A 15,727-nucleotide genomic window follows, 5' to 3' on the forward strand; every position below is an offset into this window, starting at 1 on the left:
CATTCCAACTGACAGTGAAGCACTCATGGGGTGATGAAAACGTATTCCTGCTCACACATGGAATATATCTCCCCGGGGACAGGGGCGAGCTGTGGTGGGCATGACGCGACCCTGGCCACTGCAATCCCTTGGGAGACTGCAGACCAGATTTAGGGAAAAGTAATTTGTATTTCAGCCTCCATGAAGTGATGACTGTATATTTCCCCTGTAAAATGTACCTAGTTAAAGGAACGACAGCCCCACAGATAGTGTTACACCTGATGGAGATTGCTGTTATATGTGAATTGACACAATTTAGGATTTTGCAATCAGATTGGTATTTGGGGTCAGCAGTTGGAACGCTGTACCCACAATGTTTGTCAAGATTGAGCATGTAGTTGGAAGCACCTGTGATGATTCTCTTTTTCAGGGAATGTGGGTTTCCCAAGAAGTGAGAACAGAGCAGCTTCTTGGCCCTCTTAGCTTTCCTCTCTCCTTATGAGACCATTTATTTAGTATAGAAAGACATGGAAACATGTCCATGTTGCAAAGACTTGTGTCCGTAGTGTAAGCAGCTGCCTGTGCCCCAGACCTGAGCCCCCGCCCCCTCTATACCACTGTGTGCTGGACGATTGGGAACGGCTGTTCTCTTCCGGTGGCTGTGTGCTCAAGGCTCCCTGGGGAGCTGGGCACAAATGAGAACTTACAAGCCACCTCAAAGCTCCCGTCCCCCAAAGAGTATAAACCGGGGTCAGGAAATGTCGTTGCCTCTTCAATTCCACATCGATACCCTTGGTGCTTGGTCTTGACCAAGTGTCACAACCCCCTGAAGAATTAACGGATAGATGGGTGAACAAGAAGATACAGAGGAAAGTGTAGCTCAGATGCTCAGGGGTGAAGCCCAGATGCATTTTAACAAGTTCCACTGGCATCTCTGGGTGAGACCAGGACTGGGAGAGCTGCCCTGTAATTGGCATAAATCCAGGAGTTGTGCATAGGTCACATATAAAGCTGGGTGAGGAGGGACATCCACTGTCCGTGCAGGCGAGAAGTGGAAGTGGGGCACCTTAGATGTGCAGTCAGGAAACTAGTTAGGAAAATGGTTCATTTTCATTCACTTTTCATCTCAGACATTTTACTACTGTGTGTGTATTATCAATTTGCTTAGGGTCTAGCTGAGAATTATCAGTTACATGAGAAATGTCTGCATCTCCCTTCACTGTGTTGAGCATAGTAAGATGACTTCCTGTGTCATGGCTCTGCTGGGAGTCAGAAGCTAGTGGCCTGATGCCGTGAAAGCGCCTGCTTGGTTGTGGTCTAGACCTCTGATGGCCGGGTGTCTGCTGCGGGGTCTTAACCTTGACTGGGCAAAGGGGACGTCTGTCATGTCTCCTAGCTGTCCAGAAAGGACATGAAAGGTAGGATCCTCGGGGTTTTTTCCTTCATGTGAAGTTAGAATTTCTGGGAGAAAAATTGAAGAAACTAATTAGCATTAGGCCAGACTAATAGAAATTGGAGTTCTTACTGAACAGATCAGTAGCACTTTAAAGCACTACGCAGGCATGTACCACCGCAATGTACCACACAGTCCCTAAGTGACACGGACTTCTGGTAACCTTCTGTAAGGAAGAAGGATATTATTTTGAAATTTACCATTCACTCTTGCTAATTTAAAATAACGCTACAGGACTTCATTGATTTTTTTTTTTTTTTTTTTTTTTGTAAAATAAGTGATTCTACATTATGTCGTTATTATATCATCTTTATCGTCATTATTTCTTTTTATCTGAAAATTGGTTTAAGTTTCAAAATATTAAGAAAATACAAAATGCATAATTACCTAAGGTATTATATCAAGTACAACATAATACATTCAGTTCTTGTTACAGTAAATGCTATTTTTGCAATGCAAATTTCAAAGATTTCTCTGTACCAAATATGATGGAAACTGTGCATCTTTTAATGAAATCTTTGAATACCACTATCTGTCATATATGGGAGTCTAGAGACGTAAATGACCAGATTTCACATCTGGCCTTTTCTGTTTTAACAGAGTGTCAAGAAGAAAAATGCGAACAAACAGGAGCTGGGCACGTACCTGAGGTTCATCGTCTCCCGCATGAAGGAGCGGGTGAGTCCGAAGGGTGTTTGAGTCCCCAGAGACACTGTAAAACTCTGTGACCAACGAGGACCCAATAGATTAGGGCAGTGTGAAGGGTGGGGACCTGCTGTCACGTTTCTTTTCTACAGTGAATAGTTCTATAAAAGGCTTTCAGGTTTTTTGTTTTGTCTTTGTTTGTGAACAGGCATTTATTCCTTTAGCTTCATTAGATTAGAAACACATTTTAAAAATTCGTTTATCAGAATGAACATTTCTGTGGATAATTAGTGTTTAAAATGAACTGGGACTTGCCACGGTAACCGTCCTTTCTATCAGAACCTCGAGGACTCACATGAAACTCCACAGGGCACGTTCATTTTCTGTTCAGTTCTAAAGTACTTGTTTAGAGATTGATGTAGCCATGTTTAAAACTGATGTGTCTAACCACCTTTCAGGCTATAGACCTTAACAAAAAGGGGAAAGACAGCAAACACCCGATGTACCGGAGGCTGGTGCACTCAGCGGTCGACGTCCCCACCATCCAGGAGGTAAAGCTACCTTCCACGCATCCCAGGCTCACCCATAGTTCCCAGGTGGCCAGGTGCCTTTCTGGTGCCCGTCTGTCAGGCACTATGGCCAATGGGCGTGGCCAGCACACGCAAGGGTCATATGCTTGCTCTGGTGCATGCATGGCGGCACCCAGTAAAAGGCCTGGCGTTAAGCAACCTGTAGACCTTTTGCTACTTGCTGGTTAAAGCAAATGTGCGGGCGTGGGCAGTATAACGTCCCTTCATGTTCCATCAGGGGTGGAGTCTTGGGAAACAGTGAATTGTTAATACTTAATTACTAATTACAGTAAAACCCAATAGAACACTTAGCCATGTTTCCAGCTAAGGTTGTGAATTACTGATTCTGTACCTTATGCGTCATTTTGAAATTTTAAAATCTTATGGTTGGCCATAATAGCTTATAGGGAGACCATACTAATTATTTGAAATTATCTTACAAGTTTCCTAACCCCCTTATATCAGCTAAGAAAGAATGAAGATGTATTATTTTGATGGAAGAAAAGGGTAAATGAAGGTTCCCTTAAAGTGGCTGGCACATCCTGGAAGGAAAACAAGTAATTTTAATTTCACCTCCTCGCTGCACATTTTATAGCCTCTTTTCCTAAACTCCAAGGCCTCTAAAGAATGGGGAACCAGCTGCTCTACCTACCCACCTCGGCTGCTGCCGCCCATTCTCCCCACCCGGCATCTTCGCAGATCCCGTCTGATCCTTTTGGCTCCACAGAGAATACTAGACGGGGGTGGGGGGGGGTTGGTGGGGGGTGTCTTGGCAGGTGCTGGCCATGAGCAGAGGCACCTCTATTTTGTAGCGAAAATAGGGGAAGACGTGATTTTTATGCTTTCAGGAGCTTACAGTCCAGACCAACATGCAATCCATGAGGGTGTACACCTCACAAATCACAAAGGTGCTTTGTGATCTGGGGTGCAGTTGTCATCACCTGGGTACATGTTGGGCCCCTGGGGAGCTCTGGCCAATGGATGTGCCTGAGTGTAGCCAAGCCCAATGCAACCTGAAATCCAGGGGGAGTTCAGATGCCAACATTTGTAGATAAGCCCTGCAACCCTAGGTGACAGACAGGAGGCACCTCCAGCTGGGAGACAGAAAGGTGGGTTCTTAATGATTCTTTAGAGGCCTTAGCATTTTAGCATTTAAAGGACAAGCTATTTTCAAACCTATTTCCTGAAAGTATCACCAGAATAAGATAATGCCTCCTTGCTATACAAGTTAACTTTGCTAGTTAACTTTGTCATACCCCCTTCTAAAAATGTGTCCCCCCGCCATCCCCCCAAAAAAACAGCCCTCAAATTTCCTCCATGACCCTTCCCTTTGGCAGCTAAAGCAAAACTACAAGAGAATCCAGTGATGGAAATCCTTGACGTATAACACTCCAATGTAGGAGAAAGCCTGGCATTGCCTCCGTGCCTAGAGGAAGCCATGGGCCTTTGTTTTTAGTTATTCATGTTAGTGCCTCATCCCAACTCAGAATTATAAACACACCTCCTTCATAGTATGGCAAACCAGCACAGAGGCCAATAGCTCCTTTTTTTGTTTTTCAGTCTTTATTCTCTGGTGTTATAAAAATGGGAGGTATGTATGCAGGCCCAAGCTTCCACTACTTCCAACAGTTACCAGCAGCAGGCTGCCAACTCACTATCATGAATCAGCACCGAGGACAGCGGTGGTGCAGGACACCAGGCCTGATGCACTTGCCCATGCTGTCACGTCCCACCTGCATTGCACACGGAGCCATGGGCGTCCCTTATGCTCAGTCCATCAACACGGGAAGATTCTGCTCTGACCATGCTCAAGCCATGGTAGCATAATGCAGGCAAATATATTCACTAGTGACTCTTGCCTTTTTGTTTTTTGGCCTCTGCAGAAAGTGAATGAAGGGAAATACCGAAGTTACGAAGAGTTCAAAGCTGACGCTCAGCTGCTTCTCCACAACACAGTGATTTTTTATGGAGGTTGAATAGTATTTGTTTTTTCTCGTTTGCATGTTTTTCCATACCATTTACATTTCAGGTTAAAAATACCTTTTATAAAATATTACATTAAGTTAATATTTTAATGATCCATAAGTAATAATGTTATGGTTTAACTCTTAAAAGTATTTGGTAATGTAGTCATAGCTTATAGAATTGACTGTCACACAGCAGAACACTAGTATACTAAATGATGAAAGTACTATTCTTTATAGTTTTATGTTTAAACTTACAAACTTAATTGAGATGCTTCTTAAAAGCATTGTGATTAATTCCGGTCATTTCCCTATTAATATCCTATCATTTAAAGGTAAAGAAAGAGGCTGCTCTATAACTAGAGAATTAGTGTTACGTTAGATACAAAATTAAAGCTGCCTGTAGAATTTTATTTTGCTACCTGAACTTTTCGTTTTAAACGGTACATGTCTACTTTCATCAAACTGAAAATTTAAATGGCTATTAACTTTGATAGTCTTGTTTCCCGATGACTGATAATAGATATGTCTTTAATTACAGCAGACAGCGAGCAAGCGGACATAGCAAGGATGCTGTATAAAGACACCTGCCATGAGGTACTGTCCAGGCGTAGTAATTAAACTCTTGCTCTATTCCATGTTAATTTAGTTCAGAATTCCACCCATCTTATATACATTTTAATTTTGTAATTTCCTTTAAATATAATTTTATTTCCGTATTTGATGTACATGGGAAATAATGCAAATAGAGGGGGGAAATTCTGGCAGACACTACTCAGAGAGATCCTGGGAGATGTAGTTTTTAAGTAACTTCTACAAAGAAACTTTGTTTGCTCTACTACCCTGAAGGGTATGAGTCACATAATGCATTCTGGCACCTGGCAGATGCTTGATTAGTGTTACCATATTTGAATGAAAGATTCAAATTTGAGTTCCTACTAGACTACACAAGCAAAAAAACAACCAAACAACAAAGTTCATATTTATACAGTGAATGAAATACACATTTAGGAAAGGTGTTTTCTGTGTGGTCTTTCTTATTTGAAGCCTCCAACCTGTAACCATACTACCTATCTTTGCAAAAATGTCTCAATCTATGTAAAAAAAATTTTCTTGAATTCATTTCAAATTTGACTTTCTTTTACTCATTCAACAAATATTTAGTGAGTGTCTGCTATGTGCTTTGCAGTGTATTAGGAGGAGTGGAATGGTGGTGGAGGTACTGGCTTCCTGCTCATGGAGCTATGTATTCTAAGGAAGGAGAATCAGAAACAGAAACTGACAAAATAGACTTCTTTACAAGTTGTAAAAGAATGTTACGAAAGAAAACAGGGACTGAAATGGAGAATAGGCAAAGAAGTAAGGGCTGCTGTTACTGGTAGTGGGTCTTCTGTGTGGGTAGATGAGGAAGGCCTTTCTGAGAAAGCATTTTCGGGTGTTGACCTGTCAGAGACATTGTGAGGCTGGAAGGCAGAGGTCAGACATGCCAGGCCCTGCAAGGAATTTGTCTTCTATTCCCAGTTCTGGGACCATGGGAAAGAGGCAGGCTCTTCCAGTATTTATTGAAAACTTAAAAATGTAAGCTGGAACGAAATTCAAGGCAATCTGTGCACATGAAAGAGAATATTAATTTACATGGACCTATTTTGCATAGTTTAATGCACATGTATATTTTATTCAGGCTAACATGGTTGCTTTTCTTTTTCAGTTGGATGAACTACAGCTTTGCAAGAATTGCTTCTATTTGTCAAATGCTCGTCCTGACAACTGGTTCTGCTACCCTTGTGTATGTGACATTTTGTGGTTTTGGGTTTTTACCTCTTAAGTATATGATGCTCTGAGGAAGTTTACTTCCAATATGCTTAAAGATTATATTCCTTCCTAAATGTTTCTTTGTGTCATAGTACATATGGTTTTAATGAGTATAAAACCTTAGACACGGGAAAACACCTTGGGATCCTAATTCATTTCTGACTATAAAATGAGGACCTAAGAATAAACATTGGGTCCCTTAACATTAGAATGAAGTAGATTTTTGCTTTTCCTCTCATTCTTTCACAAAATATCTAAGGCTTTATATATGTTTATGGCTGTGTAATTTCTCCTGAAATGACATGATTTCAGGAAGGGTGCTGACAAGAAGCCTGTGAGTGTTCTGGGGACCCCAAAGGCACGGGGGTCAGAGGCTGCCTATGAGCAGCCAGTCTTCCAGAAGTTGCTGTGCTTCTCAGTTACTTGAGAGTTTCATTAAAATTTGGATCTCTGATGAGGTAGGTCCGAAGCAGGGCCTAAATCCTCCTGTTTGTAACAGGCTCGTGAAGCACAGTGACAGCCTGCCATGTGCCCCTGCCACCCACATGGCTCTGAGACCAGCACAGCCCAGAGTGCTGCCAGCAGACTCTCCTGTAACGCAGATTCTAATTTTGGGGTGTTTTTCTTGGAGGCAAAATGAATTAATCCAGAAAAAAAGTTCTGTGTGTTTAGGAGTTAGAAAATAAATCTTCAACATGATGAATTACACTTGACCAAATAGTTCAGTATTAATGGTATACTTGTATTTAATACTTTAATATGACAAGGTAAAACATTTTATTTCCAGATACCTAATCATGAGCTGGTTTGGGCTAAAATGAAAGGTTTTGGATTCTGGCCAGCCAAAGTCATGCAGAAAGAGGACAATCAGGTTGACGTCCGCTTCTTTGGTCACCACCACCAAAGGTAACCACGTCCCCACGGGCAGCAGTCAGAGCTGAGCCTGTGGGATGCTTCCTACATGAAGCTGCTTGTAAATGGAGGAAACGAATCAGCACATGACTTGACTAGGCAGCTTGTCAAGGATGTCTATAAATCGTATTTCTGGGTATATTTCAGATGTTGTTTACTAAACAGGACCGTTTCAGTCGCTGACACTGGGACTGCATTCATAGTGGCTGTGAAGGGGACGGGTTCTCAGGATGTGTCCATTTCATAGTGTCGTCGTGACATTACGGCTGTTTTAGCCCTTTTTTTCTAAGGATGTTAAAAAAGCCACAGACAAAAATTACAACTCGGGAGTAGAAAAGTGTGTCAGTCTCATGATCTGAGAACGTTTATGAATACCTCACATGTGCATAAGAATTACATGCATAGAACTACCAGACGTTTCCAGTCTAGATTCTCAAAGTTTCTGTTGCTGGGGAGATGTATACAGCAAAGTTTTAAAAATTACATTTTCATAATATAAAAACATGTATCCCAAGGGTAAAAACTATTTTTATTACTATAAAATTATTGTTGCATGGTTAATATATCATACCAAGCATGCTGAACTATACTGTAAAACTATAGCTACCTCCTTCATTGTGATGTTAAGGCCTTAAAATTCACTGCACATTGAAAATTAAAAAGTCTAAAATCTTATCCTAACTCATGTGTCATTAACAGCATTGACTCTAAAAATGTGAAATTCAAGTTTTCTGAACTATCACAGGACTCAGAAATTTAATGAGTCTAACTAATCATACCACAATAGGAAAAAGAATCATGTGTCATTTTGGGGGGTTGATTTAACACAGATTTTTAAAGGGAAGAAGTGCCAATAGTCAGCTACAGGGTCAAAGTCATACTTTTGCAAGGATTTCAGTTTACAGCCTGTGAAGTGTCTCCTGTCAGCCTGAGGGGCAGCTGTCTTGTGCAGTTGTTACTGTGAGATGCTATAGAAGAAGAGGCTTCATTCCTCTCCGTAGTAAACTTTTCGTTGGTCTTCATTTAATTTAAACAGAATTTCAGTTACAAGAAACCAGTGGATAGTGTAAATTTCCAAAAAGGTCATTTTGTTTTTCCATAGACGCACACTTACCTGACACTGCTTTCATGGCAAGAAACATTAATTAAATAATGATACCATAATTCAGTACAAAATGAGTGTCTAATTGTGTGCTTAGTAAGTGGTGATCACCCTCGCTTGTTTCCGTCCCAGTGAAGCAGGCCAGCTGGGAAAGGTGGGCTCGGCCAGATGGCTGGTTCGTAGGCTTGTGTCCTGCCACCATCATTTCCTGCTCTAGTTTCGGTCAAGTTATTTAGCCTCCCTGAGCCTTGTTTCCTCACTTGTAAAATAGGGGCGTCAGTAGTACCTATCTTATAGGGGTTGTAAGATTTAAAGACATTGTTGTATATAAAGACCTAAGCTTAGTGCCTGCCATGTAGAGATACTTAATAAACGTTAGCATTGTAATACAAATTTGTGAACAAGAGAGGAAAAGTTTGATTCATGTTTTAAAATTTCATTAAATAAAAGTTAGCTTAGAATAAAACAAGAATCCAACAGTTATTTTTTAAAACCGTACTGCCAGGTGAGAATAACTGACAGAATTCTTTTAACTCTATTTTTCTTTCTTTTTCATCACTTTTCAAACAGTTTTATAGTATCTCCAATATGAGGTAATATACTGAATGACATAAAACAAATTATGCAGATTTTATCTAAAAAATTTTGGACAGATGGGTCTCTAAGGCCTTTATTTTAGAAAATAAAATCTACAATTTTACTATCAATCTAGTCTTTTTGCTGTGCCTTTCCTGGTTACATTGTGACCAGTAAGATCTATGAAGTGAATGAATGATTTATACTCTGTCATATTAGAATATTTGATGTATTGAAAAACGAACTATACAAAAATTAAAACCATGAGTTTTAATTACTTAAGCAACACCAAGAGCTGATGGCCAATAAGGACTACCAGCTGCAAGTTTTCCTTAATATTCTTTTTTTTAACCATTTTGAAGTGTATAGTTCAGTGGTATTGAGTGAATTCACACTGTTGTGCTGTGTCGCCACCAGTAAATATGCATCATGTCTTTTACATGTCAGTGGGAGAAAACGTGTCAGTGGTCTCGGGCTAGTCCCTTCTGCACCCTGAAATGTCCCCATCCCTGGGCCCTGAGCTCCTTGTAATGTGATGCTGCAAGAGGCGAGCTGACTCGTCTGCTGAGTCCGAGTGGGGGTCTGCCTGCCGGCCAGGAAGGAGCGGATGAGGTCTGCCTGGCGGCTCCGCTGACTCTCTCGGCTGGAGCTGGCAGGAAATCAGGGGCTGCAAGAAACAGTGGCAACGTTTTGAGTTCATTTGCTTGCACATCTCTGAGCCATTTTCGTTCTGCATGTATTCAGAGCATTCAGAATAAAAAACTGCTTAGGTACAGCTAAATTAGATTATATCCCTTTTTATTAGACACCCTGAACTGTTGGGTGTTCTTTGTTTGCCTTTTTCATTTTTATTTTTTGGTAGATCAGATTGAATACCCAGTGATAGTCTTTAAAACTGAAATCTGATTGTCTACAGTCATGGAATTGATTAAGAGAGAATAGGAATGTATGTATGAACAGCACTGAGAATTAAGTCCCATGTTAAGAATAGATGTGAATCGATTTTATTATATCCAAGGCATAAATGGATAAGCTAAGGGGAAAATCCAATCGATTTTATTATATCCAAGGCATAAATGGATAAGCTAAGTGGAAAATCCAAGTGCTGGTCCCAGGCAGTCAGCACTGCTTGTAACAGAAATCTCTCTCAAAAACCTACTGCTTTTAAACATGAACTAACATACTTTTATTGATTGTCTGGTACGTAACAGGCGCTCAGTAGATAATCTGTTGACTGAAAGAGTAGATAAAATATTCCCTAAACATCTAGTGGCAAGGAACTCTTCCATAAGCAAATTCTCCTGTGCACTGTTTGCATTAGAGTTTAGAGGTTTTCAAAATACATTTTTCTTTGATTTCTAACAAGCACTTGTGTCCGAAGAGACTATGTTGATGTAATATTTATAAACATTTACATAACAATTCAAATTTAATAATTTTAGCTGTCAGCATATAACAGTATGAATTATTATATATTTAAAATGTGCTTTTAAATTGTAAAGCATATAGCATAGTTTCTACAAGCAAGCTAGAAGTCTGCATTTATGGCGTGGACTCGTGAGCTGTGATTCTCTAAGATGCCTTCAGAGCAGTCACAGGCCTGGGATTTCTGAAACTCTGAAATTGTAGGCCGGGAATGAAAACTGTGACATCTCACACATGTAAACAGGAGACTGAAAAGAAGAAATCTTGGTGTGTTCATAGTGCTGTAGCCCACCGTGGAGCCTGTGCTCTGGAAAATGTCTTAACTGTCAGGCACGCAGCAGCCTAGTTTCCTACCTCACTTGTGATGCCCCTCAACCTGGACTTCCACCCTTACACAGTCCCTGTCTAAATCCTGCCGGTCTTTGAACATGGAGCCCCAGTGACACCCTCTTCCTGTCTAGAGCACCCTGGCGTCACCTGGGCTGTGTTGCATTCGCATCATTCCTGACAAAGTGTAAGGTTCTTCGAGGCGATGGCATGATATGTGGAAGTTCCATCCTAGTAGCCAGGCTCCTTGGTGCCGTCACAGGGCTCCGGCCACCAGTTACTAGCTTAGCGTCACCCCTTCTGGGCACCACGTCCTCCAGCTGTTTGAGAGGTGGTCACGCTGGGCAGACAGGTCCCGTCCACAGCCGTGGGTGGTGTGGTACCTCCCGCTTGTACAAAGTACAGCGCACGGCGTTCCAGAGGGGCCCGCTTCAGTCCAGTTTAGTGATTAGGGCCCCGGAAAAGTTGCTTGAATTTTTACCATTTTTCCTGATAGAACCAAGTACAGTGTTTCATCCTACGGTGTTAGGTCAGTAATGCATGTAATTCAGACACACTTAAAGCTGTGGTTTGCTGGATGAAACAAATATGTGTGTCCTCGTTAATCGGGGTCCGTCTAATGAGTAGGATGTGATGTACATATGACTTAATAGATAACAGATTTCAGATGCCCTCACATTATGTGTCTCATGAAAATTTCTGGGCATTTTCAAGTGATTCTGCAGTTCTAGTCTACAAAGAGCTGGATTTTGAATAGCATAGTGCTAACCCTTTGGAAAGGGCTTATGCAGAATGTAGATAGAGACTATGTCAAGCTTAAGCTGGCTGAAGGAAATTAGCACTCTGAGGCTCTGACAGCCGTTCCACGTCCGAGGCTTTTCTCTGATGCCCACCTCACCCGTTCCTGCGTGGTGAGCGTGTTCTCCAAGCTGGAGCTGCCAGATACAGTAGGCTGTCCTGTATGGTGGGTACGGCCCAGCGCCACTTGGGGAGTCTCTTAACTACACCTTGCAATGTTGCCAGGGCTTGGATCCCTTCTGAAAACATACAGGATATTACAGTGAACGTCCATCGGCTGCATGTTAAGCGCAGTATGGGTTGGAAAAAGGCTTGTGATGAGCTGGAGCTGCATCAGCGTTTCCTTCGTGAGGGAAGATTTTGGAAGTCTAAGAATGAGGACCGTGGGGAAGAGGAGGCAGAGTCCAGTATCTCCTCTACCAGCAATGAACAGGTGAGCGGTGTCCTGCGAGGAACCACCTGTGAGCGTCCTTAGTGCACCCCTCTTTGCGACGGCAGGTTCTCAGGTTTCTCCTTCCTTCCTATAAACATCTGTAAAGTGCTCTGCAAAGGAGACCCAACCAGTTCAGAGAGACAGATAAACCCCCACAGCCCTGCCCTGGCCATGCCAATGCGGAGAGCACACTGCCCTGTGGGCCTCCACCTTACTCTGGAGGGGTGGCTGGAAAGGGCAGCTTCCAGGTGGATGGGGCGAGTAACCCCCATTACCTGTAGGTCCATCACTAGTGTTTTCACCACAGAAGTGATTCCTAGTGTCAGGAATAATGTGCTATTACTTTTACGGTGCCCACAGCTGAAGGTCACTCAAGAACCAAGAGCAAAGAAAGGACGACGTAATCAAAGTGTGGAACCCAAAAAAGAAGTAAGTTGTGCACTTGGCAGAGTCAGGTGGCAGGAAACAGGAAATATTTTCAAAGTTTTGGTCAAGGCAATTGCTGGGATGTGTGCCCGTGGGATGTGTGGCCATCACTCAAGTCCTGTCAGCCAGGTGTGGCGGTGGGGGCGGGCACTCCTGGGATTCATGTTTGCTCATGCAGTTTTATCCAACACACCAGTTAGCCCAACATTTTAAAACTGGAGGAAACTATGGCGAGGCTCAGACTTTCAAAAGTAAACAACCCACACACATTTTAAAACCAGTTGTAAATCTGGGCTTAGTCCACACGCAGACTCGGCGAAAAGTGGTTTAGGACTTTAGGAAAATTGTTGGTGAATCTAGTCTGAAGAAGTGACTATACATTGGTAATGGTTTCATATTTTGTATGATAAAGGTTTTTTTTAGCCTACTTTAAAAGCAGAAATGTTTAGAATTGTAGCTATTGCATGGATTTTTTTGGTTTATTTTTAAGTGTGGTAAAATATACCTAATAGAATTCACCATCTTAATTATGTGGTTTTTAACAGCACTTTATTCTGTGGCTTGTTCTTGAACTGGTTTCACACTGAAGTGCTTCTTGCCCTCCAGGAACCAGAACCTGAAACCGAAGCCGTCAGTTCCAGCCAGGAAATCCCCACCATGCCTCAGCCAATCGAAAAAGTTTCTGTGTCAACTCAGACCAAGAAGTTAAGTGCCTCTTCACCAAGGATGCTGCATCGGAGCACCCAGACCGCCAGTGACGGCGTGTGTCAGAGCATGTGTCATGACAAGTACACCAAGATTTTCAACGACTTCAAGGACCGCATGAAGTCTGACCACAAGCGAGAAACTGAAAGAGTTGTCCGAGAAGCCCTGGAAAAGGTGAGGGGCCCACCCGGCACGGTGCCCTGCCCCTGCCCCTGCCCCTGCCCCTGCCCCTGCCCTGGGCATGGTGGGCAGTTCTGTGGCCGGTGAGCTTCCACTCACGCATCAGCCAGGGAGCTGCTTCTCCACCGTAGAAATACAGTAGAAAAGTGTCTTTTCTAATACTTCCCTCAGCAGTAGTACTTTTCTCCCCTAACCATTTGCAGCCCTTAGTTACATAAGGTGACGAGGTACATCATTTCAGTACAAACTATGTGTTACGGTTTTGTTCTGAGTGTCCATGGTCTTGTACATTGTGGGCTGACTTGGTTTTCATTTCAGCTGCGTTCTGAGATGGAAGAAGAGAAAAGACAAGCTGTAAATAAGGCCGTGGCCAACATGCAAGGTGAGGTGGACAGAAAATGTAAGCAAGTGAAGGACAAGTGCAAAGAGGAGTTCGTGGAGGAGATCAAGAAGCTGGCAACGCAGCACAAGCAGCTCATCTCTCAGACCAAGAAGAAGCAGTGGGTGAGTGAGGGGCAGGCAGTGTGCTTCAGAACCTGGCCGCTGCAGACGGGCCAGGGGGCGGGTGCGGGGGCGAAAACAGACGTGGGATGGAGGGAGGGAGGTCTGTGTGTACAGATCAAGCGTGGAATTGGCAGTGTCACTTACTGTACAGTTCCACTGAAATCTGTGATCTCGGCGCCAGACCCCGCAGAACTGAGCTCTGCTCAGGATTGTTGTGTCAGGTGGAGACTGTGACGCTTCATTACAGAGCTTGTTAGTGTTTCCCCAAAACTAAGACCTAACCGGAAAATAAGCCCTAGTATGGTTTTTCAGGATGACATCCCCTGAACATAAGCCCTAATGCGTCTTTTGGAGCTAAACTTAATATAAGACCCGGTCTTATTTTCGGGAAAACACAGTAGTTAATTTACATGACTTCTCCATCTCTGCTTCTGTTTCATGTGGATAAACCCGCTCACCCTGACTCTTGCCTCCTGATAGGGGATATCTAAATTGTGAAATTATAAATGTAAGTGTCACACTAACAGATTGGGATTTTCAGAATTTACTTGACTTTTATACAGTAGAGTCTATGAAAGAAATTGATTACTTTTACTGTATAATAGTGACATCTCACTGGTCTTTAACTGCACTTAGAATCTGAGAAATAGTTCAGGATTTCCTCCTTCCTTGTAGCTGAGTAACATTCTGTCATATATATGTTCTGCCCCCTCTCTGTTCATCTGCCCGTTGACAGACACTTGGCTTGCTTCCATGTTTGACTATTGGAAGTACTTTGCTGGGTCTTAAGTGGTTCTATCTTTAACTTTTTGAGGATCTTCCATACTGTTTTCCGTAGTGGCTGCACCAGTCTGCAATCCCACCAACAGTGCACGAGGGACCCCTTTTCTCCACATCCTCTCAGCACTTGTTATGTGTTAGGATGACGATAGCCATCTTCAGAAGTGTGAGGTGGTATCTCACTGGTTCTGGTTCGCATTTCCCTGATGACTATTAGTGACGTTGAGCATCTCTTCATGTACCTGTTGGCATTCCTATATCTTTTTTGATAAATGTCTATTCTCAAGTCCCTTGCCTATCTTTGAATTGAGGTTTTTTGTTGTTGAGTTTTAAGAGCTCTCTATATGTATTCTGGATATTAATCCCTTATCAGCTATATGATTTGCAAATCATTTCTCCCATTCTGTGGATAACTTTCAAAAAGTCCTGTTGGTTTACTATCTCTTGTGTTACCTGTGCCTTTGGTGTCATATCCAAATCATCACCAAATCCAATGTCATGAAGCTTCTGTCCTATATTTTCTTCTAAGAGTTTTATTGTCTTAAGTCTTACATTTACATCTGTGATCCATTTTGAGTTAATTTTTGTATATGGTGTTAGGTGAGAGTTCAACTTCTTTCCAGCACCATTAAATGGTCTTGGCAACCTCGTGAAAAATCATTTGACCAAAAATGTGAGGGTTTATTTCTTGGGTGCTCTATTCTATTCCTCTGGTCTGTCTGTCTTGATGGCACTACTGCACAGTTTTGACTACCATAGCTTTGTAGTAGGTTGAAATAAGGAAGCGAGAGTCCTCCAGACGTGCTGTTTTTTTCATGACTGTTTTGGCTATTTGGGATCCCTTAAGATTCAACATGAAAATTAGGAGGGGCTTTTCTATACCTACTAAAAATGTCATGGGAATTTTGACAGGATTGCATTGAATCTGTAGAGCACGCTCAGTAGTCCTGACATTTTCATAATATTAAGTCTTTTAAACTGTGAACATTTATTCTTTAATTTCTTTCAGACACATTTTGTAGTTTTCATCGTACACGTCTTTCGCCTCCTTGGTTTTATTCTTATTTTGAACTGTTTTGAATAGAATTTTTTATAATTTCCTTATGACATTGTTCATCACTTGTGTGTAGAAATGCA

The 15,727-nt window shown here is 42.2% G+C and overlaps 1 protein-coding gene across 20 annotated transcripts in view; it reads left to right on the plus strand.

The window, feature by feature from the left end:
• Positions 1-15,727, plus strand: part of ZMYND11 (zinc finger MYND-type containing 11) — a 125,528-nt gene that overhangs the window by 97,766 nt on the left and 12,035 nt on the right. For 16 of the 20 annotated variants that reach the window (XM_074325071.2, XM_019719298.3, XM_019719301.3 and 13 more), the window contains 10 exons: positions 2,033-2,110; positions 2,536-2,628; positions 4,530-4,617; positions 5,152-5,207; positions 6,319-6,396; positions 7,210-7,328; positions 11,788-11,995; positions 12,356-12,424; positions 13,028-13,300; positions 13,625-13,810. In XM_074325071.2, the coding sequence (XP_074181172.1) occupies positions 2,033-2,110; positions 2,536-2,628; positions 4,530-4,617; positions 5,152-5,207; positions 6,319-6,396; positions 7,210-7,328; positions 11,788-11,995; positions 12,356-12,424; positions 13,028-13,300; positions 13,625-13,810 (1,248 nt within the window). The remainder of the gene's footprint in view (positions 1-2,032; positions 2,111-2,535; positions 2,629-4,529; positions 4,618-5,151; positions 5,208-6,318; positions 6,397-7,209; positions 7,329-11,787; positions 11,996-12,355; positions 12,425-13,027; positions 13,301-13,624; positions 13,811-15,727) is intronic. The other 4 variants (XM_019719299.3, XM_019719302.3, XM_074325069.2 and 1 more) reach the window with 1 other exon arrangement.

The sequence above is a fragment of the Rhinolophus sinicus genome, chromosome 1 (assembly GCF_057876585.1).
Source record: "Rhinolophus sinicus isolate RSI-liver-muscle chromosome 1, RSI-T2T, whole genome shotgun sequence".
Lineage (NCBI taxonomy): Eukaryota > Metazoa > Chordata > Mammalia > Chiroptera > Rhinolophidae > Rhinolophus > Rhinolophus sinicus.